This window comes from Hippocampus zosterae, chromosome 5, assembly GCF_025434085.1.
Source record: "Hippocampus zosterae strain Florida chromosome 5, ASM2543408v3, whole genome shotgun sequence".
Classification (NCBI taxonomy): domain Eukaryota; kingdom Metazoa; phylum Chordata; class Actinopteri; order Syngnathiformes; family Syngnathidae; genus Hippocampus; species Hippocampus zosterae.
In genome coordinates this window covers 13,782,533-13,806,814 of record NC_067455.1, presented here as the reverse complement: position 1 = coordinate 13,806,814, position 24,282 = coordinate 13,782,533, and the positions used below count along the sequence as shown (strand labels likewise).

At 42.9% G+C, this 24,282-nt stretch overlaps 2 protein-coding genes across 16 annotated transcripts in view; one reads left to right on the top strand and one right to left on the bottom strand.

Annotated features, from left to right (window-relative positions):
* The window catches only part of LOC127600859 (focal adhesion kinase 1-like), a 54,147-nt gene extending 34,702 nt beyond the window's left edge, over positions 1-19,445 (top strand). For 6 of the 15 annotated variants that reach the window (XM_052065727.1, XM_052065721.1, XM_052065726.1 and 3 more), the window contains 11 exons: positions 2,190-2,301; positions 7,007-7,084; positions 7,191-7,379; positions 9,054-9,179; positions 10,879-10,941; positions 13,404-13,443; positions 13,770-13,873; positions 16,040-16,228; positions 16,971-17,051; positions 17,175-17,260; positions 18,042-19,445. In XM_052065727.1, coding sequence (XP_051921687.1) covers positions 2,190-2,301; positions 7,007-7,084; positions 7,191-7,379; positions 9,054-9,179; positions 10,879-10,941; positions 13,404-13,443; positions 13,770-13,873; positions 16,040-16,228; positions 16,971-17,051; positions 17,175-17,260; positions 18,042-18,168 — 1,195 coding nt within the window. In that variant the 3' untranslated portion in view covers positions 18,169-19,445. Of the gene's footprint in view, positions 1-2,189; positions 2,302-7,006; positions 7,085-7,190; positions 7,380-9,053; positions 9,180-10,878; positions 10,942-13,403; positions 13,444-13,769; positions 13,874-14,103; positions 14,113-16,039; positions 16,229-16,970; positions 17,052-17,174; positions 17,261-18,041 lie in introns of all 15 variants that reach the window. The other 9 variants (XM_052065729.1, XM_052065732.1, XM_052065733.1 and 6 more) reach the window with 4 other exon arrangements.
* Positions 19,446-21,895: 2,450 nt separating this feature from the next.
* On the bottom strand, positions 21,896-24,036 carry LOC127600899 (prostate stem cell antigen-like). Its single transcript, XM_052065788.1, is given in 4 exon segments — positions 21,896-22,161; positions 22,164-22,343; positions 22,411-22,527; positions 22,972-24,036. Coding segments are annotated over 4 exon segments (366 nt in total). The 5' UTR covers positions 23,015-24,036; the 3' UTR covers positions 21,896-22,135.
* Positions 24,037-24,282: the final 246 nt, after the last annotated feature.

Here is a 24,282-nt window from a genome sequence, read left to right as displayed (position 1 = left end):
CAGCTTGCCAACGAAAATAGAGAAAGACAGAATAGTGAGCGAGATGAGTGCAAGAAAGGAAGGAGTTAGCGGGTCTTTGGTAGCGCTCTTCTCCAGTAGTCAGACTTCTTTTTCTTCCATTGTGAGACGTGATCTTTTTTTTCTGCTGCTTTATAGCATATTACTGTTAACCTGCCAGAAGGATCGTGTTTTATCTTGTTAGTGATGGAGAAATTGTTGCGGTTGTTCAGCTTGGTCCCCCAGTGCACCTCATTAGTGGATTTTATTGGCTGTAAATGTTGAGTGGATGCACTGCTGCAATTATATTGTCCCACTCTTGAGGTAAAGTCTTGCCTTCTTTGCCTTTCTTTTCAACAACTAACAAATGTTGAGACGTGTTTGCCAATTTACTCCAACTGAGGTACTGCATTTAGTGACTGCCTTATGCTGCGTGTATTAAACAAAGATGGCTACTTTTTATACTGTTTAATTTAGGAGTTGTGTGGCCCTTTTCTAAGCAATGGCGAAAAAAAACTTTGGTTTAAAAATTTCTAGATCATCAAAGTCTATTTCTTCATATAAACTGGCAACATGCCCCAAGATGTGCCGAAGGGTATTGCATGTTCCTCCTCTTTGGCGTCCTTTGACTGTATGTAACAAGAGAAGGCATTCAAACTAAACCGTGATTAAACATTCAGAGCATCTGCAATCTGAACAAGTCCTAAGGATTATTCATGTTGTTTAAAGTGTTTCAAAAAGTGAAATCGGGTACACATCTGCACTACCGAAGATAGAATTTTGAAATTAGGGTGTTTTTGATTTGTTTTGTTTTTCCTTGTGATACACATTTTTGTCCGTGTCAATGTGTGGATTTTTACTGAAGTCATTTAAAGTTAAAACAAAGCAAATGAAATCAAATTTTCCTTGGTTATGAGAAGGACCACAGTTCAGCATCTGTGGGATCTCTTGCCCTTCTACCAACAAAAATTGTATTACTAATGTATTTTGTATGACATACAGTCAAAGCTTTTAAGCTCAGTACACTTTTAGAATACGAGAGGTATATAGGAACAGCATTTTTAATGTATGCTGTCCGTTGGTTGCCACTCGAGTTTACATTGGACAGCTCTCAGGTGAGAACAGCATAAAAACAAAGCTGGGGTTTCTGACAAAATTGAAGACTCGGCTTTCTCCTTGGCCTGTGTAAATAAACAGACCTTGTTGTTCCAGATGGCAGAGTGGTGTTGGTGGGTGTTCATGTTGCTAGGAGGTGAAGTGATCATCGTTGCACCTTTTCAATGATTTGATTTGCTTGAGTGAGGCAGGTTTATGTACGCATTGATTTAGTTAGATAAGCTTGTCATTGCTCATGACAAAACACAGACCGAACCTAAAAATGATGCTCACCCATAATGGCTGCCTAAAGAATAAGAATTTAGTAATATATATATATATATATATTTTTTTTTGTTTTGTTTTGTTTTTACAATGTATTTTATTTTTAAACCTGACTGGGATTGTCCCCACTGACACTTGCATAAATGTGCATTCGAATGCGAATAAAGAACAAGGCCTGCCAGCAGATGAACATGGACGGTGCAGTGACACGTGCAAACACACATGGCCGGAGACAACAGAAAATGTGGTGGTGGTGGGAGGGAGGGGGAGGGGTAGTGATGATGATGATGATTCTCAAAATAGCATTTAGTCTTGTTGAGGGCATGAGTGAAGAACATGTGCCCAAACGTCCAACTACCCGAAACACCATCTCTTCTGCTCCTCTGGGAATCTTTATGATTCATTTAGCATTTTCCCCCCGAACTCAGTAAGAGCTAATGTAGCAAGGAAATTGTATTTTTGCACACAGTTATACGATAAGGTAAGATATGAAAAAGTTAACGTATCTGAAGCTGATTGGTTTAACGTCAAGAAGGTGCATCACTTATCGCTAGTGTTTCTATGGGGGTCCTTTCTTAAAAACCTGATTATTGTCGATCGATTCGGGTGCTATTGTGTTTTTCATTACACTTGACATGTTTGACAACAAAAAGGCAATCCTGGAGGACTCAACCAGATAGATTGGACCAAAATTCTAAAGTATAGGTTTCCTCTCAATTGAAATGCTGGATTAACATACTCCTACTGCCTGAGTGCAGCCGTTACCATGCAACAGGAACCCTTCTCATGTTGTCTTTCCTCCCTTTTGACAGTACTATTCTAGAAGAGGAGAAGGCCCAGCAGAAGGAGAGGAACAGGATGGAAATGAGGAGGCAGGTCACTGTATCTTGGGACTCGGGAGGGTCTGATGAGGCACCCCCAAAGGTAAGTCAACCACTCGCTTGCCTTTGCTTCAGTCTCTTAGATTCATTTCACATGACTGAGTGTGGACACATAGAGCAAAACAGTGAATATCTAGTTTGAATCACAATTGATTTGTTTCTATGGTGGCTGACTGGCCTGTATTTATGCCGCTTCCTATCATGCTGCTCCTTCACCCAATTCGCAACTCAAAGCGCAACGGATGAGATTCCGATCAAGCCGTTTTTCTTCACACCACCGTTTGCTTCAGTACTGTAACTGGAAAATGTGACATTACCACTTGCACTTCATGAGTCAGAAAGCCTAAGCCCGCCTTCCACGAAAACCCTCCCAACTTGTTGCCCCAGCTGCTGGCTACTTTATTCCTGCTCACAGCCATTGTTTCCCCTGCTGTTAACATCTGTTAACTCCTCATTAGAGTTTTAAATACAAAGTCATAGAGTATGTCATCAATGGCTTCTCTAATGAATATGCGAATGCTACCCTGACTGGTGTCTGTTTAGCTCTTTAATTTAACCTATCAAAGGGTGTTAACAGTCCACTTTGTCATTGATTTTGCCTCTTCCCCATGTGTGCATTCCTCCCACACACCTTTGATATTCTCTACGCGTGTGTGCCTCCTCTTTCTTTTTTCTTTCTGTTGTGTTTGCAGCCCAGTCGCTGTCCTTCCCTGCAGCCCACCTTCAGTCTGGATTGTCTGTCCGCTTCCCCTCTACACCATTGCCATCAAAACCAGCACATTGCCTCAAAGCTTTCCCTCTGCCTTGGACATCCTCCTCTTTCACCTACCTGCTACTCCTCTCCCATACCGCCTCCCATTTCATCACTCATATTTTCCCATCATTGTGCCACTTTTCCTTCTGAGTTGCATCTTTTTCACAACAAACCCGTCATGCGATCTTTGAATCACAGTTGCTCTTTTTCCCAGCGCCACACAAACCCAGGGTCCAGCGTCCACCTGCATTCTCATGCTGATTTCTGTCCTCGAACCTAAAAATTCAGAGAGCCTGACCAAAGGCAGCTGCGCATACAAAACAAATCCCCCTTCTGAAGACCACCCGCCCTGTTCATCCCACTCAAAAGCAAACAGCTCCCCTTTCCTTGTAGGACACTTAACACAACTCCCTTCCCTTCCTACTTGCAATTCTCAGAGTTTCGTCCTGTCAAATGCGTTGGCCTTCAATCTCCAGAACGCCACTCTCAAGACAAATTCCAAATGTAAACGTACTCTGTTGCCCAGCTGCCCAACTAATGTTACAGTCCAACTCCAACCTGCCTCTAACCTCCAGCCTCAGTGTGGCAGGCCCCTGCATACCCATCTTGCTCTTCCACACCCTGACAAACCAATCCCAGTGCCGTCTGTTTGTACTCTGTTCACCAATGCTCCTCATCCACCCGACCAAAGGCCAGGCCCTCGTTGCCTTGCCCACACATCTCATCTCACCTCCTGCACGCTACCTGCTCATAGACCATTCGAGGCAGGTTATGCAGTTTTGCAATAATGTGCATTCCAAAACTACTACTGACTTGCTTCTAGAAATGCATTCTAAAATATTGCAACATTCCCTTTAAATAAAGTCAGTCACACTGCAAGTACAGTATATACCTGACATCTCTATCTATCTCTGCTCCTTCAAGATTTTCGTCACATATAATGCCAAATATATGTATAACACTCTTAAAAAGTTGTGAAATTTGCCCCTCAAACCCACAATGTTAATATGAGGAACACATTATTTTATATAACACACACACACACACACACAGTGGTACTTCTACTTACAAAATTAATCGGTTCTGGAAGAAATTTCTTAACAAGAAAATTTTGTAAGGAGAGACGCATTTTCCATGTAAATGCCCTAATCTAGGGGTGCCCAAACGTTTTGGACCGAAGATCTACTTTTCGATCAACTAACCTCCCGGGATCTACCCTTACCGGCACACGCACACACACGCACGCATGAACGCCATGACTGAGGCATGCGATGCACTTTTGCAGCCTGTTAACTATCGTAGCTCACACGTACAGTTTCAAAGTGCTTCCCTGGGCCCTCCAAGATTCCTATTCTTTGCCTGTGCCCTCGGTGAATTGTACATGAAGCAAAATCTGACCGACAATAATGACGATAAAAGATAGAGCGCAACAGCTCTGATTACAAGCTGCAATTGCAGACTGCTGAGCGCAAACAACTTCCGGTGACGTACTCACGAGCCACCGTAAATTCAAGATTTACCTGCTTTATTTTATTTTTTTACTATATAATTTTTTATTATATAATTTGTTATTTATTTTGTGTATGTGAAAATGAGACTGAGGATGATTAGGGTGCAGCGTACATTAACACAAAAATATTACTAACATGTACAAAAACACACAAATGGTTGTTTTTTTGGTTGTTTTTTTTTTGTTTTTCTCCTCGACACTCCTCAGATCTACTTGGGACCTGTCTTAGATCTACCGGTAGATCAGGATCCACCTAATGGGCACCCCTGCCCTAATCTATTCCAACTCCCCCAAAATTCAGACATAAATGTTTCTTAAAGCATAAAAATGCACCAAAATATGTAACAAATACGTGTTACAATCAGATTATTGCACAATAAATGAGCGTTGTGCATAATGTAAAAAAATAAATAATAAAAATGATGCTCATTTAACTTTTAACTGCGTTTTTGGCCCTCTTTCGTTCATGCTCTCTCTCAGGAGTGGTTTTTGCCTGGTGTTTTGTAAAGAACTGAACCCAGGAGGATCGTCTGACTGGTGAACACTATTTTCTGGGTGATTCACATTTACGTAAAACTATTGGAACACCTCATGGCCCGACGAAGATGCTGTATAGACACATATCTATCTATATATCTATCTACACACATATAGTCGCACGGTTAGAGGTCCCTATTTGCCAATGGGATTTCAGGATGATGCTCGGTAATAGCCAATGCCACAGCAGCAATAAGTATGTTGTGTTCAGGAAACTCGGAGCTGCGAGTATCAGCCTGTAGCCTGAACTGTATTTTTACCTTTCATATGTTGAAATTCCTTTTGTAACAAGAAGCAATATTTTCCTGTTGAGATGTTTCGTAACTTAAACATTTCGTATGAAGAGACGTTAGTATGTAGAAGTACCACTGTGTGTGTGTGTGTGTGTGTATATATATATATATATATATATATATATATATATTTTTTTTTTTTTTTTCAAATAGCTCTTTCCTGTAGTTTAATAATAGGGTGTATATTTGTCTTGCATACATTTCAGATAAACTTGGCACACTTTCTATTTACTAACTCTCATGCAAAACAATTACTTTACCAAACTGATTTCTTGAAGTGGGCCAAACAAGAATATTCCAACATTTGTACCCAGCATTAACATGTCCTCCATTTAACACTAACTCCATCGGCCCACTTGAGTCTCAAATTATTGGTAGGTCAATGGAGTGACTTTGAAGGAGAAAACGGCATCGCTGTGAAGTCGGCACGATTGTGCTCAGCCTGCCAGCGTGATGCAGATTGACCTTCGTGGTGTTTCATCTCATGGCAGTTGTTTATTTATGTCTGTGTTAGGCTTTGCGTTGATGTGTCCTCAGATTATCACCCCCTATGTTTAGCTTGCTCAGAATGTATTTCCAAATCCTCATTCAACTAGCCTTACAAACCTGCAATCATTTTCAAGATGTCACAGATCAAATTAAAATATGGGAACAAACGTTCACATCATTGTGGGCAGTTCATGTGACTAATGTCCCACACCAGTGAAACAACATTGAAGAACAAAATCATATTAATTTTGGCTGTCTGCTAGCCAGCACATCACATTCAAACCGTTTTACAGCCGCATTTTCAGACTGGTTGTAAGTCTTTGTGACATATCTTTGTGGCAGCAATGTTTCTGCATGTCAGCCCAGCACTTTCAACTTTATAGTGATCAATGTGTCTGTGTGCCGGCAATGAATTCTGCCACAAATCTTCTGAACTGCTGCTCAACCCTTTTGTTTTCTTTTATTTTTTAAGATATGCCAAGGAATGGGAAAGAATTGGGACCCTTTGTTTCTCACAAAGACCTTATTAGGAGGGTTTTTTTTCCCATTTTGTTGTTGTTGTTGTTGTTTTGTATTCCCAAAAACGGAACACTTCTTTGCCAACTGTCCAAAATTGTCGGCCTTTAAATTATATATGTGCAAAAAAGATGACATAGATTACGAATACATCCTCTTCATTGTTTTCAAGTTTACGTTACGATATGCACGTTACCATTCAAAACACATTAGTTCATCGAGGATTTAAAAAGTGTTTGCCTGTTGTGTGCTGTTTTCAAGCCGCTACCGTCATGCACCAGTAGATGGCGGTCTTAGCAAATCTGCTTGTGTGTGGTGCAAAATACTGAAATTACTTGGAATGGCCGTTTGCAGCTGTAACATCACATGCCACCGTGTCTTCCTTCACTCACAGTGAATTTTTATAACTCTAAAATGCATCTAACGAGCCGTCCTATTGTTATGCTTGTTGATACAGCTTGCTGTGCTCGCAGCCTCTGGTTGTTCTCTGCTTTGTTTGGGAGCTAATAGCTTGACACACCGGGAGCTTTGTTTGTTTTTAGCATTAATGACCCAGTATCCTGTCCTCCAAAAATTATTTCAGGTAGAAAGTCGATCAACATGCATTGTAACTACAGACTGTATCTGCTTTCTTTTCCTCTCACCATAGCCTAGCAGACCAGGTTACCCCAGTCCCCGCTCAAGTGAAGGCTATTACCCCAGTGCCCAGCACCCCGGACACTACCAGGTATGTAAACTGCTCCATCCTCAAGTGAACTCTGCAGAGAATGTAGTTGATTCATTATATTCTGCATATATTCATTGCCTATCCCTGTCCTCCCTGCTTTCGTCAGATGGCAAGTTACCCTGGCCCTCACACCCTTCCGTCAGTGCCCAGTGCCCTTTACCCCCCGCAGGCCACAATGCTGGAAACGCATCACGCCCACACGCACCCGCGCCACCATGTCCATACACACTCACATGTACAGCACCTCCCTCAGGCACATGGACAGGACATGGCCCATTGGGGTTCAGCTATGGAGGTAAGAGACCAGCTTTTGTCTTTAATCTTGTTGGACAGAGCAAATTACCGGTACTCCTCCCCTCTCTGAGAAACATCTTACGGGTGCTCCATCATTGAAAGCAGAAAAAAACATACTCCCCGCAAAGAGTTGGAGACATTTGGCATTTGGTAAAATTTCAGGATGAACTTAAAATGCTGGTTAATCTTTTTTTTCGTCTTTCAACTTTTGACTGCATATTTCCAACAGTTCCGTGTTTTAGGACTTTTTGCACCACTTACTGTTCTCTAACAAAGAGCTGAACAGCTCCAAAATTGACAACAGGTTTTTGATTGAAGAATGCATTTTCTGGATCAGTTAACATTGGTATATAGATAATCATCTGCCTCATGCTGTTCCTATTTTGACATCATGAGACAAAGATTACCACCTGCAATTGATTATCACCACTGCAAGGCTTCAAACAGGATGTTCTCAGACTTGGCCCACTGAGCTTAATCAGAATCAGAATCTGGTTTATTGGCCATGTATCCAAAAAAACATACAAGGAATTTACTTCCCAGTTACAACCCGTCTAGAGGAACATAATTAACATGGGGAGACGGAACGAGAAGTCTAGCGGGTCGCTGTTAATGTCACAGAGTGTCATCAGCAGGCTTCAACAGAGATACAGATAGACTGGAAGAGTTACAGAAAGGCACAGATGTGGATGTCCTTGGAAATGCATTGTCCATTCATGGATCAAAACGCCTGTTGTAATTTTTTCTGTGAAGCTTTGTGTTAAAGAACGGCAAATCACAAGGGCAAAAAGAACTGTGACAGGGAACAGTGAGAAGTATTTCAAAAGTTTCCAAACATTCACCTGCAAACTCATTCAATCCCCAGCCATTTTCACTGGAGCAACCCCCTCAATTCCAGCGTTTCACTGGATTTTGACTGATCTTGCAAGGACCACAGAATATTTGGTTCTAATGCTATATAAACATGGATCCTACCAAAATAACATTTGGACTCTCTTCTTTCAGCAGAAAAAAATTGTCTCTATCTTTTTCCATTCTTCAGCAATCGGCATTACAAAATGCTAAGTTTACAATGCAAACGGCTTATTCTCATTCACTGATTGCATCAGACCCTTCTCCTCTCTATGACGCCAAAAAAAAAAAAAGACTTAGACGTACAAGTACGTCCTTGGTCGGCAGGGCCTAATTTTAAAAAGACGTACAAGTACGTCCTTGGTCGGCAGGGCCTCATTTTAAAAAGACGTACAAGTACGTCCTTGGTCGGCACGGCCTAATTACGTCTTGTGGATTGAAAGAGTTACGTTATTTTGAATTTTTGTCTCATCCTAAAATTTCAACCAAAAGCGGAATATGCTGAACTTTTTGTGAGTAGTGTGTGTTGATGTGACATTAATTTCTGAATCACCATGAACCCACACACATGCATTTGTTTCAGTGTCTGCCCACTGTGTGGCTGCAGCTTCCCATCAGTTTGCTGTTGGTTTTGTGTACCTGTATATGTATGCATGTGTCTTCATTCATTTGTCCCTCCCTATATTGCATGTTTGTTGTCTTTGTGTGTGTGTGTGTGTGTGTGTGTGTGTGTGTGTGTGTGTGTGTGTGTGTGTGCGTCCGTGTGTTCGTCTTTTGCGTGCGTGTGGGGTCTTTGTGGATGTCTGTCCGTGTTTGTGTGTAGGACAGCGCGGTAGACATGCAGCAGTGTGTAGGCCAGCAGTGCTTGTTAATGGAGGAACAGCTGATGATACAGCAGCAGCAGATGGAGGAGGATCAGAGGTGGCTGGAGCAGGAGGAAAGGCTGCTGGTAACACACAGCACACACAGAGTAGAGAACTTTACAGGCCATGTGTGATCAGGTTCTTTCAACCTTTTGATTCAACTAAGAGTATTGGTATAATAACCAAATCTTCCAAAGACATGTCATAATGTGTCCATGACACTCGATTGAGTGTGAACTTCAGATGCATTATTGACACCTGCATGGAAAAACTGTTGCTTGCATTTGTTTCATTTTTATTTGTCTTTGTTGTGGTTGTTCCTGCTCCCAGATGCTTGTTTTTATTTGCTAAAATTCATCACCTATTTACAAACATGCTCACATCTGACAAGAAGTACTGTACTGCATTTTGGAAGCAGTCACTCTGGATTTTAATGCAGAGTCACAGCAAGCAAATAACCCCCAAGGCATATTAGTTGGTGAAGGCTACTTTTATCTCCTCAAATTAACCATTTAATTTTTCCTGAACGAATTCGACGTTCTACCGAGCTGCAGTTAACGGCTGTTACTTTCTGCTGACATTAGCCTCTCTGTTTTTTAGCAGCTCAGAATTGCTCCTAATTTGAGGCATTAAATTCCTGTTGGCGTCATGGCAACTAGCTTGAAAACAGAAGACGCTTGTTCACCTCGAACTGCTTTAATTTTAGGCTCTTACTGTTAGACCTATAAGACAGTGGAAAATTATAGGCTTGCTTCTTTTCCTTTTAAAGATTATCTTCTCAGTGGTACAATTTGATTCTATTGTGCCCCCTTATGTGGCACGCCTGTTGTTACACTGTATGCAACTATGGTGAAGGGCTGTCACTCCTAGTCAAAATCCTAAAGCGTACTTACACAAAAATAACAATCAAGCAAGGAAAAGTTCCCACAGGATGTTTCGACAAACGTGTGTGCATGTTCATGTTTGTCTGCGTGTGTGTTTGCAGGCAGGTGGGGCCCGTGTGAATTCCATGCTAATGATAGTCTTAGAGAATCTGACAGTCCAGTCAACACACACAAAACCAGTCAGCGACGACACACAAGTTCCTCCCCCCAAAAAAGTGTGTGTAGTTTGCAGTCTGGTTTTATAACGCAGCACCTTCAGGGAGGGGTGAGAAAGAGGCGGAGGAGAAAGATGGGCTTTTGGGGGAGAAAGTGGTCGACGTGACCGCTCATTGGCAGCGTGCTCCATCCCATCTCTCCTTTCCAACTCGTTCTCCCTCTCCGGGCTTTACAGTCATCTAAAAGTGCGCTGGAGGTTTGGATGTTTTCTCCACCACATAAACCTGCTGGCACACACACGGATACAAATAAGAAGACATACACATATATGAATTACATTGCTATGCTGGTCTTCAAGTCCTGCCTTGGACAGCTGGTAGGCGGGAGGAGTGGGATTGTATCTGTACATGTCGTAGGTGCTCTTTGTTTCAATTTGGATTGACATTAGAAAGTCGTGGTAAAGTTGCTTGTTGCTACTGATTTATTGGAAGTCTTTGTGCTTGAATCCTGTCAGAGGTATCATATTGAAGTGCCTGCTGTGCCCAAGATTTTTTGAATTGTTTAAACTTCAGGTGAAACGTTGTTAGCACTGTCGTCTGGTGACGTCTTGACTAAAGACTAATTGTGTTGAATCACTGTCATGTTTGTTGACTGTTCACTGCAGTCTTATTTGAATGCTCATTTGGTGATAACATTTTTTTTTTGTGGGGGGTGGTGTTGATTGTTGTCATTTTTATGCGCTTAGAAACCAGAAACCAGAAGTTCTCGAGGGAGTCTGGACCGAGATGATGGAGTACTGCAGCCACCAGTAAGTCGTTCCCGTTTTCTGCCTCCATCAAAGTCTGTGGGGGGGGGGGGTGTTCTGTGTTTTTCTTCTCAGCAATGGTATGACAGGATCAGTGTTGTAAAGGAAACAATGGTTCTGGATGTTCCATCACCACTCAAGACAGTTTTAATGGTTATTTTCTTTGGGAGTGGGGTTTCCAGTTGTTCTTGATGATTTATGTTAAAACCAGTACTTCCAATTTCTACCAACACTAAGGCATATGTTAAAAAAGGCACACCAACAAATACAATTTTTACAAAACGTATCAGCAGTTGTATGCGCTATACTGCAGCAGTCTGACACATTGTTTTGTTTTTTCACAATCTTTTGTCATTGTGTTAAATGTTCAATGTTAAAGAATGAATGCTAATACTGATATCAAACATCCCTTATTGAATATATACTTTAACAATGAGGATGTCTCAATTAAGTCACAAATACTCCGTGTGAAATCTGGACCGATTTAGTTCATCCATCCATCCATTTTCCGAACCGCTTGATCCTCACTAGGGTCGCGGGGGGTGCTGGAGTCTATCCCAGCTGTCTTCGGGCAGTAGGCGGGGGACACCCGGAATCGGTTGCCAGCCAATGGCAGGGCAGATTGGTAAATTGATTCTGCCATCCATTGGCAAATAATAGCATTGCTGTGCTTGCCACTATATCTTGCTGAAATAAATAGATTAACAAAGATACAACTATAGTAAATAAATGATCATTTTTAGACCGGTTCAATTAAATTGAATAATTTCCTGTGGCTCACCTGGTGGTCTCTCATGGCACAATTGTGCCATAGTAAAGTGGTGGGGAATAACTGGTAAAAACAAAAAGAAGAAGGCTGAGATGACCGAGTGAGGTTCTGGTTGATCTCACAAAAAATTGGCGGCAGCATGTGTTTCTTTTGATTACAGCAAAGGGTTGCGATCCTGGAGCAGGAAATAACCCATTTGTGCTGGGGTCACTAATGAGGGGGTCAGTGGATTCCCACATCATGGGTGGTTATTAATAGAAGACCATTGCATAAACACCAAACTGTCATCTCTGCGCTTCTCTCTTTTCCTCTGTTGCCGCACTCTGTTTGTTGGGATTCTGCCTAAACCCGGCCACTGTAAATACACCCTGAAAAAGGCAGTTAAACTATTTCGAGTGTGAAGCATGGCGTCACAGGAAAATCCCACATGGGTGGTTTCAAGTAAAGCCGTGTTCAGACATGGCGTGAACACGATCCCTTAGTGATGAGGTCATTGGTAGGCAGCACCAAGTTCAGTTGCGATGAAGGACGCACAGAGACTTTAATCAGTAACGCTCTTTTTTTTTTTTTTCACCCGAAGTCTGGTGTAGATTATTGTATCTCAAAGGGGTACACAAGATTTATAGTCATTGGGCCCCCCACTTAGAATTTGGTGCTCAAGGCTCAGTTTTATTAGACACATTCCCATTTTGTGGTTGTTATTATCGTACTAGAATTCCGTATTGTCCCGTTTGCATATATGAAGATGCCTCTAAGATGAATTTCAATGTACTACATTGCATAATGTCTGGAAGGTTTTCAAAAATGGTGATGGATGTAAGATCAAGCCCTTTTCCACAATCACAATTATTTAGATTTGTTTTAAAATGGGAAATTTCAGCTGTCTGGTCGTGTTACTGTCATACAGTAAATGAACACACTCGAATAGACCATGAGACACATGGGCAAGAACTATGCAACCCCCCCCCTTCCCGCCCCAAATAAAAAGGGCATGAAATGTTTTTGTTTTCTAGATAACAGATAAAATCATTTGATATGTCAACGTTCATAATGCTTACCAGTAAAAGGGTTTTTTTTTGTAATGGGAGACATTGGCCTTGCACCTAATGTTGCCCTTGGCAACAGAGATATTTCTGTCTCTGTAATTCATCACACTGTCTGACCTCCTCCTCCCATAGAATGTGGTTTGTGGTGGGAAAAATTTCCCTCCTATATGTGGGGATTTGTGTTACTGTAGTCAAATATTTTGGGGTGTCTGTGGTTGTCAACCCACAAGTCTCCCATTGCAAAAGGGCTTTTTTCAGCCATCGCTTTTATTTTCTCACACAGAAAAGCCAAATAAGTGACTGAATTGAAACTCCTAACTTGACTGGCATCATGACAACATTGAATAGCCTTATTTTATGTTTGCAACCAACAATTCGTCAAGGAATGTGCTCGTGTTCTTTGTTCTGTGCGTATGTTTGTGTGGCCGCATGTTTACCTTCATGTAACAAGGTGACAGACCACACGCACACACACCAATGCTAATGACAAATAGAGACCGAGTGTTGTGTGATTGGAACATTCAGTTGCCTGCTTTACTTTTCTTAGACACAAAGTCTCGCCTGTAAAGTTGTTTAATTTCCTCTCAAGCTTCCACTTGCACGTACATACTTGCTAACCCAAAGTATTGTTAATGTGTTTGTTTTTGCAGACGGGAAACCAACACATATACCAGCCCGTTGGCAAAGCAGGTAATAGACAGCCCTGTAACCTTTAAATTACAGTGCCGCAACCACAGTTTTTTTCCTCACTTTCCATTTAAACTTCTGATGTTCGCATTGAAATCTGTCGTGCTTTCTCTTCCTCCGTACAAAATTGGATTTGTTTCCATCCAGCAGACAGTTTCTTTATCATGTAGCCTGCACTTTTTCAGTCTCTGAGGAGGACACCTCATATTATATTTTTTCACACGCCATGCCATTGTTGAATCCAGTGAGATTCCAGTATACACACTTGTAAAATTAGCATGCACTTGGTCTACAGCACTCCAGAACTAAGGAGATGTTGTTTCCTGCAGAGCTCGTGGCCCCCCCGAAAAAACCACCACGACCTGGGGCCCAGAGCCAAGGGTGCAGTCTGGCGGGTCTGAACACTGCAGATGGCTACAATGATGGCGTGAAGGTACACAAGAGAGCTGCAAATTTGTAAAAAGCCTAAATATAAAACACATGAACATGAAATTTATTGATCATTTGAATGTCATTGTGCAACAAAACCAATACCGTTGCCTAATACATAATATACGGTGCATGTTTTATGGCTTCCGAAATAATATCTTCTTTTGTGGTTTGCATGCTCCCACTCTCCCTCCTCTTCCTTCTCCTGTACTCTGCCTTACTGTTGACTCCCAGCCCTGGCGGGTAAGCAACATATTGTGTTTATCTTCTTGTGCATCACACAACAAACATTTATTATCACTCCTCTCCTAACGATTCCTTATTTCTTTCCTTTTTGTGCACTCTTAATACAAGATTATTGCCCTCCCACGCGAACATACGTTCCTTAGCTTCCTAGCTAGTTTCCTAACTTTTACTAAGAATATTACGGTAGCTTGATGCCACACTGAAAATGCAATCACACAGCTGTCTGTTTTCAAACAGTCGCCAGTGTAATGTGAGCAGATGTTGTTTCTTGTCCTCTCTGACTTTCTCTCCGGTATATTCTGATCCCACCTGTTGTCTTGCTGTGTGGAATGTGGTCCGTTAATTGCATATCTGTTTTCATTTTGAGGTCCCCTAAATAGTAGCCATAATACTCAAGACTTTTTTATGCTATGTCTGATGCAGAGAACAAGAATACACATAGAAAAGGACTTGAATTAGATTCGGCTGCATGATATAATGAGTCATTTTCAAATTCCAAGACTGTAAGGTTGTGTCAAGATGCCTTAGAGCAGGGGTCCCCAACCGCCGATCCGCGGATGGATACCTGTCCGCAGGTCATTCGGTGCCGGGCCTAACTGAAAGAATAAATAACTTACATTCCTTCCGTTTTATTCATTTCGGAATTTGAAATATGTTTTATTTTGAAAAATTACCGGATTCTCTCTTATATCAGTCTATCACTCTTGACGCAGGTGAATGCGCGCTTCTCGGTCACGTGATAGGTTACCGCATAAAAAACAAACATCTTTGAAGTTTTTTTTTCGGGAAGGGGAAAAGGCCCAGCCAGGAGACAGAAGAGGAGCCTACTGCTTTCAAGAAAAAGAAGGCTATATTTAATAGATAGTATGAGGAGTCCTATTTCAAATACGTCTTTATCTCAACGAGAGATTCACACGCACCAAGCGTGACCTTGGTATGGTTATTATGACCTGCACTTTTTATTTGCGGCGTATCTTATTTTGAAGGCACGTCCATAGCGACAAGTGTGTCATGATTCGTGTTTATTATTATGTTTTGAAAATACCACGCTTTTCATGCAGGTCATATCATATTATATTGTTATATCTATCTGGCCATAAAGGCCGGTCTCTGAAAATATTGTCGGACATGAAACCGGTCCGTGGGGCAAAAAAGGTTGGGGACCTCTGCCTTAGAGAAGTAAATATTGGACATTTTCTGTTATTTATAGCCCTCTAGTGGCCGTGAAAGACCAGTGCATCCTGATGTGGGTTTTGTAGTGGAGAATGAGCACACTGTCGTAGAGCGTGATCATTTGTCCCTTCATTTACTTTCAGTTTCATTTGATTCCTATAGAAGGGCTGACGAAGAGAATACTTTTGTGCAAATTGAGAATTGTATGACCCACCTAACCGAGCAGATACAACTGTGGTGAAAAAGCGTGCTCTGCGCGTCAATTTTCGCCCACTTTGTACTGTACAACATATCCCTCAACTCTTGACACATTTCAGCAGTTTCAAGAGATGACATTTTCAACATTCCCGTCGGTTGGAATGTGAACCATTGTCAGAATGAATTTCAACATTTGTGATGCCAAGGTTGGGGCGCGAATGTGAACTCAAAGCACTAATGCCATCATTTTGTATGTGTCCATGTAGACACCGAGTAGAGTATTTTACCACATCTGCCATTGAACTAAGAACTAAATAGGTAGCTCTTGCTTCGTCATTATTTTTCAAGTAGATAAATCTGATGGTCAGTTTTAGGCCTTGACTGAGGTCTACACACCCTTTTTTGTTTATTAGTTCCTCCTAGTTTGGCCGCTGTACTCTTGTAGACATTGACATTGTCCACTGGATAAGATGCAACAAAGCTTTGATATAGTATGTTTCATCTATATCATCTCCACATTTGTCTTGGTTCTTGTTGCCCGCGGTAAGCACAGCACTCATCAATGTTCGTCCTTGAATCGGCTCAGCTACAGCCCCAAGAGATCAGCCCCCCTCCCACCGCCAATCTGGACCGCTCCAACGACAAGGTATACGAAAACGTGACCGGATTGGTGAAAGCTGTGATCGAGATGTCGAGCAAGATTCAGCCAGCTCCTCCCGAGGAGTACGTTCCCATGGTCAAGGTAACCAAGATACATTGTTGTTGTGCGAACTTGACTGAATTGCATATTCTCTCTAACAGACTGTGTGCTTGTTGGCATTTTGCTCGTGATTTACTAAGATTAATATCATTTACTTCGGTCTAGTGGATACTAAATTATATCTTCACTCATTGAATTGGAAGACCATGGAACACATGACCGCATGATACGAAACAGCTTTTTTTTGTGCAGGTAGCGGTAATTTGGGGGAAGAAAGCACCCACATAGAGGCCAGGACTTGTTTAATTCAACTTGCCCCCAGTGGACGGCAATCAACATTGTACAAGATGTACAAGAATGTGCCCATCCTACATAACATTATGGACAGTACAAAATTACTCTGTAAGAGGCCAGTTGTCGCAGTGAGCTGAAATGTCTCAGATACATGGAAATGCAGAGTTGAAAACAGTTTTGTTCTAAGTAATATAGCATGACTCCTTGTGACTGGGTCTTAGTCAGCCCTGAGATCATTCAGAAGCTCCAGAATTGCATTGCTGAATAGCTATTATGACACAATAATATTTGTTAGTGGCATTTCAGAGTTCTTCCTACCACCTCTCGTTTTGGCTGCAGCTCACATTTTTCCGTAAATCCGTCTCACAGTGTCCTGTTAAATACACTAGTAAATAACAACATTTGTCAGTTCTTTGGACATTATTGACGTCATCCGGGTAGCAGGCTGTGTGGTTCACAGTGAAAAGATATTGTGGTTTCCTGTTTTCAGGATGTGGGCCTTGCATTGAGGACGTTGTTGGCCACAGTCGACGAGACCCTACCACAACTTCCAGCCAGCACACACAGAGAGGTAATGACACACTCTTTCTCAGCAGATGCATATACAAACACAATATCCGCATACATACGGCACTTTATCATCATTGTTATTATCAATGGGCAATATTTTTTTTTGTTTTGTTTGTTTTTTCAGATCGAGATGGCGCAAAAGCTTTTGAACTCTGACTTGGCAGAACTGATTGGAAAAATGAAGTTAGCTCAGCAGTACGTGATGACGAGGTAATATCACACAGCACAATCAAGAGTATGTAATCCGAGATGACAAAAAGGAGGGCCACGCTGAAAGGGGGGAAAAAAAGTTGTAAAATTCGGAGTAAGCCAAAATGAATGAACACAAAAAGGCTTTCAAAAAAAGAAACATTTGAATGATTGAATGTCAAAGGTAAACACACTCAAAGTAGTCACCAACTTCGGTCTTCGGGAGCCTCTATCCTGCATGTTCTAGATGTTGCCCTCATCCAACACACCAGATTCATATGATCAGAATCCTGGTCGAGGTTCTGTGGAGCTTGCTGATGAGCTGTTTATTTGAATCAAGTGTGCTGGAGTAGGGAAACATCTAAAACGGGCTGGATAGGGGCTCTCAAGGACCAGGGTTGGACGCCCCTGCTGTGTATTATTTATCAGGTCCTGTTTAATATTTATTAGTGAAAAACATGTATGCTGAAGTCAAAATTAAGATCCTCAACGCTCTTCATCTTAATGCAGGTTTTTTTTAGTATTGCAGCTTTATTGTAATAGACTTAAATGTACTTTTTATTGCAACCTTTTTCTCAAAACAGTTTTTTCCCGTAACATGTTATTCTCATAACATGATGACTTCACTTGAGTTTTTTTTCCTCTGTGTAGCTTTAATACCTTATATGCTTAACTTATTGAACTCAAGTCAGCAGTCAGCGGCATACCTACAGTGGTCTACTAAGAAGGGATGTTGTATCGTTTGTCCTCCCACTCGTGACACAGTAATAGCTAATGTATATTTTTCATGTATTGCGTTCAGTCTTCAGCAAGACTACAAGAAGCAGATGCTGACCGCCGCTCACGCCCTCGCTGTGGATGCCAAAAATTTGCTGGACGTCATCGACCAATCTCGGCTCAAGATGATGGCGCAGTCCCGCCCACATTAGCACCGCACGTATTGTTCACCGACTGGTGGATGCGTCTACTTCCTTACAGTGAGAGTTGTTGGAACTTTCCATCCAAAAACTGACTACTCGGGTCGTGTGAAGGCCCCGATATCGTCGTCACCTTGATGTAACCACGGCGCTGATCCTTTATTTATCTCTGCACCACTGTGAGATATTTTTTAAAGAACCGAGCAAAACAATTCCTGAATCAGGGATTTGTCGTCTTTGTGGACTAAAGTGAGAGAAAGAGAAGAATAGAGCATCATGGATGTTGGGTTGGCTGCAAATCGATTCCATTTGTTGGAGTAAGCCAAGCCATCGGAACCTGACTGTCTTAAGCGTCGTCATATCACAAGGAAGCGACTCGAGCATGTCAGCCGTTTTTTTTCTGGTCGGGGAAACCTTGCCGATTTTGTTCCTCCACTATCCCTTCTTTTCCCTTCTCACTCTCTTTTATTTAAAGAATCACAAATGAGACGAATGAAAGACACAATACAAAACACTAAAGGAATTGTTTTTTCCTTTCTTACTTTTTGTCTTACTGACTCCATTCCTGTTGTCTTCCTCATCCAGCTCCGGTCTGAGCAGGTTTAAAAGATTTTGATGAAGCCGCCTCAGATCTCACAGAGTTTGCTCTTTATCGTCTGTCGTTTTGACTCACAGTCTTCATCTAAACGGAAAACTCATACGTATTCCATCCCAGCAGCACAGAGGGGTGGGCGGAGAAGATGAAGGAGGGTGGTGAGGGCCTCCTCCTCTTTGTCAACCTCTACCTGCCCCCCATGCCATCATATCTGCTTGGGATCACAGTGTGATTTGCCAGAAATGGAAATGAAGTTGAGCTCTGGCAACATGTACGAGATCCCCGGGCTGACGTTTTGAGCCACAAAACTGGAATGTCATCTTGCAAACTCACGAGGATGAACTGAGAATACCAAACTCCATGTGTGTGGCATGACTTGGTGGTATGGAGGATAGCATATTTGCACAGCACCAAAATAAATCAAGGGTAGTTCGACCCAGGTTTGATGATCACGTCTAGCCAGCCAATCAATACCTGGGTTGATAGAGGGTTACAAATGTACAATAAACAATTTATTTTATCTCTTTGTTGTTGTGTAAATCTGCTCATGTTGGTATATTGTAAACGGTACTGGTGTGCATCACTGGTCAATTGTACAGAAGTCGTACGAGTAAACACTTGTTTTTTTATTTTGTCTGCCTTCTTGTTAAATAGTGGGGAAAACAATGAAATAAAAATCATGCAGAAGTGGAAATGGTGTGTCCCATTTCACTAAAAACAACTTTGAAATTTTACTCATTTGAGCCTCTTGCAAAAAAATACATTGACAGCTCGTGGCCAAATTACTTTTTCTTCTCTTAAAAGAACATGGAATTAAAGCAGGGGTGCCTACACTTTTCGATCAACTAACCTCCCGGGATCTACCCTTACTGGCGCGCGCATGCACACACACACACACACACACACACACGTGCGCGCCATGATGAGAAAAGGCCTGAAACGGAGGCATGTAACGCCCTTTTGCAGCCTGTTAACTATCGTAGCTCACACGTACCGTTTTAAAGTGCTTCCCTGGGCCCTCCTAGATTCCTATTCTTTGCTCGTGCCCTCGGTGAATTGTACACGCAGCAAACTGAATGAGAATCTTGACGATAAAAGATGGAGCGCAACAGCTCTGATCACAAGCTGCAATTGCAAACTGCTGAGCGCTAACAACTTCCGGTGACGTAATAACACGCCACTGTAAATGTAAGATTTACCTGCTTTATTTTATTAAAAAAATAAAATAAAATTAGTGAAAATGAGACTGATAAGATGATTAGAGTGCAGTGTATATTAACACAAAAAATATATTACTAACATGTACAAAGACACACAAATGGTTGTTTTTTTTTTCTTCGACACTCCTCGGATCTACTTGGGACTTGTCTTAGATCTACCGGTAGATCAGGATCTACCTAATGGGCACCCCTGAATTAAAGCATGTTGTTATTCCCCCATTTAAAATCAACTCAATAAAATGAGGTATTGTCAAAGCTATGTTACACATACGTTGCTGTCCCCTGGAAAAGCACGTGTTTCCAAATTAGGTTGTGTGTTGGCTTTTTATCCAAAAGCAACAAACAAATGCATTTCATAGGACTGTAACTACAAGAATCCATTTATAAGGAACCCGTGCGAGCACTAGCACTTAAAAAAAAATAGTTGTATGGGTTTGACGTAGAAGAGCCCAGACCCCAACATGGATATTGAAGATCAAACTTACACCATCAGGCCAGTTATTTCCCCCTACATAGTGTACATTATTACCATTATAGTTAAATACATTACAATTAAACAACATTGCACAATAAAGGGCATACTCGGTATTCAACATTTGTCACGTTGTGCCGAAGCGATAGAATGATCGCTTCGTGCACAACAAAATAAGGAAGTGGATCCCCGAAATAGAAGACACAGAAAAGGTTTGTCAGAGAACAAACGAGGTTTAATACAAAAACACAAAATACCCGTCCGAGAGAAACAACAAAAAGTGCTGGTCAAAAATAAAGGACCAGGAATGAATTCAGGAGGTAACAGAAAACGCTTGCGGGAAAAATAGCAAGGAAAATGAATTGGCAACTATAGAAATACACACAGGGGTCCGTTTTGGGGGCCTCAGTATTACATCCCTGCTTTTTGCAGATGATGTGGTGCTGTTGGCTCCTTCAAACGGGGCTCTCCAACTCTCACTGGAGCGTTTCGCAGCCGAGTGTGAAGCGGTTGGGATGAAAATCAGCACCTCCAAATCTGAAACCATGGTCCTCAGTCGGAAAAGGGTGGAGTGCCCCCTCCGGGTCGGGGAGGAGATCTTACCCCAAGTGGAGGAGTTCAAGTATCTTGGGGTCTTGTTCACGAGTGGGGGTAGGAGAGAGCGGGAGATCGACAGGCGGATCGGTGCAGCGTCTACTGTGATGCGGACGTTGTATCGGTCTGTCGTGGTGAAGAAGGAGCTGAGCCAAAGGGCGAAGCTCTCAATTTACTGGTCGATCTACGTCCCAACCCTCACCTATGGTCACGAGCAATGGGTCGTGACCGAAAGAACGAGATCCTGGATACAAGCGGCTGAAATGAGTTTTCTCCGCAGGGTGTCCAGGCTCTCCCTTAGAGATAAGGTGAGAAGCTCAGTCATCCGGGAGGGGCTCAGAGTTGAGCCGCTTCTCCTCCACCTCGAGAGGAGCCAGATGAGGTGGCTTGGGCATCTGATTCGGATGCCTCCTGAGCGCCTCCCCGGTGAGGTGTTCCGGTCATGCCCCACCGGGAGGAGACCCCGAGGAAGACCCAGGACACGCTGGAGAGCCTATGTCACACAGCTTGCCTGGGAACGACTCGGGATCCCCCGGGGAGAGCTGGACGAAGTAGCTAGGGAGAGGGAAGTCTGGGCTTCCCTGCTAAAGCTGTTGCCCCCGCGACCCGGCCCCGGATAAGCGGTAGATAATGGATGGATGGATGGATGGATGGAGAAATACACACGAGCGGATATAAAGACGCGCAATAACAGCCACAAGGCTTCAAGGCAACGAATGGAATTAGTAGTAAGCGAGAGAATTGGCACGGCGTGGAATACTCCGGCAGTAAGTCAACTGCCAGAGTGCACAAATAAAGCCCGTGTAATTAGTCCCCAATGGGTGACAGGTGTGTAGGTGGCAACAGGGCCTGCCCCCTGCTGGCAAACACGGGACGTGACAATTTTGAGGCTATCGATGGCATGTAATGTAGTAGCTTGTGCAGCAGAGTAACTGTTGTCATACAGAACGCTCGGTTGCCTTTGTACCAACTGATTTTCATCGCATTCATTTTATTTACAGTGTATATTTTTTTAAAGCCTAAAACCGTTTTCACACAAATATCAAGTGATCTGTGAACCAAAGTACCCCGGTCGAATGTCGGTGTGACTTGACCTCATTATGACCACAGTATTGTTCCTGCAGTAGCAGCAAAGAAACAAGTTCTTGGGTGTGAACGACCTCTCCTCCGCTAAAGTTGCACAAGTTGTAACTGTTGCAACAGCTGACTGCGTTCCCATTTCCATCAGAGTACACAAAAGCGGTAGACGCAGCTCCGTTGCATGTGGCCCTGCTGGCACACTGCTTAACGATGGCCTTCATGTGACCTGCAACAACACACTAATAATCAACAAGATCTTGTCACGGCGCTTTTGTTATCTATTAGATCAGTACCTAAAGTGTCCACGACTGTCATGCAAGTGTCCAGAGGTGCTTGACATTCCTGTGTGCTTAAATTGCACTCGTCATTACTGAGAGAAGAGCTGCACACGTAGCAGCTCAATAACAGCACTGCAAGTAGAAGACAGACAAGGTTTGGATGGATGACACATAAGTTTAGTTTTCCAAAATCCCCATGCATTTCTCAATATCAGACAACCCTGCCCTGGCCTACACACACTCAGCTTACACATTTATGTCCAAACAACCATTTAAACTAAAAATGTCCACGTTTCCTTGAAATTTACAGGTTATTCCGTGCAAAATTCCTGCTATCCATAGCATGGGATGCTGACAGTTGATATGGATCATCAAAGAAATGCTTCTATTGCAGGTAGAGTCCGTTTTCCACTCTTGGAGCTTGCTCACTTTGGTTTGGATCATCTTTACAATCGACTCACTTCATCCTCTGTCATTAAACTATCCTCTAGCCAGCCATCAAGCACCAAAAGTGCCAAGAATAAATTTTTTGTATAAAGCCTGATAACCTTTCGACCCGCAGCGTAAACAACTCACCCGGAGAGAAGAATAGGGAGAGGACAACGAGGACAAGCAGCATCCTGACCGCACTGACTCACCTCATGTAAGTCTGTCCAACCTGCCGTGTGTATGTGTTGGGTTTCTGTTGGTACAAATCCACTTCATCACATTTCCACCCATGTCATCTGCCGTAGTGGCAATCAACTGAAAGTATTTCATAAATGTTGTCTTGCAGCGCATGTGTGCGACATTCCTTGATGTTTGATTTCACTGATACTTGTCTCGTGCCGTTCTGCTGTCAGTCACGTTGTCCAATGAAAGCCACATCCATTTGTCAAACGAAGTTGGTGTTTCTTCAGCATGCACAGCTTGCCTAGTGCTTCATGACTATTTGACAAGTTGTTTGCTTTCTTTGCTCGAGTCAAGTGCCAGCTCTTTTGCATTGCATGATGACACCCTCTCAGCGAGAACAATGTTGTGTGTGCCGACAACGAAAAACAAGTATGAGTCACTAACTACATCCACACTTAATTTTGACATTCTAACATTTGTCCTGCATTATAACTGAAATTTGTTGTACCCATAACTGCAAAAGTATACTTCACCTAAGGCATTGTGCAACCTGAACTTAAGGACAAACACTAATGTGTTTCTACCATAATTGTTTATTCATCAAATGCAAGCGCAAACAATCAAAGTGAAGTCCATTAGACACGGCATGCACATACGTTCATCCATCCATCCATCCATCCATCTTCTACCGCTTATCCGGGGCCGGGTCGCGGGGGCAACAGCTTTAGCAGGGAAGCCCAGACTTCCCTCTCCCTAGCTACTTCTTCCAGCTCTCCCCGGGGGATCCCGAGGCGTTCCCAGGCCAGCTGGGTGACATAGTCTCTCCAGCGTGTCCTGGGTCTTCCTCGGGGTCTCCTCCCGGTGGGACATGCCCGGAACACCTCACCAGGGAGGCGTTCAGGAGGCATCCGAATCAGATGCCCAAGCCACCTCATCTGGCTCCTCTCGATGTGGAGGAGAAGCGGCTCGACTCGGAGCCCCTCCCGGATGACCGAGCTTCTCACCTTATCTCTAAGGGAGTGCCCGGACACCCTGCGGAGAAAACTCATTTCGGCCGCTTGTATCCGGGATCTCGTTCTTTCGGTCACGACCCATAGCTCGTGGCCATAGAAGAGGGTTGGAACGTAGATCGACCGGTAAATTGAGAGCTTCGCCCTTTGGCTCAGCTCCTTCTTCACCACGACAGACCGATACAACGTCCGCATCACAGCAGACGCTGCACCGATCCGCCTGTCGATCTCTCGCTCCCTCCTGCCCTCACTCGTGAACAAGACC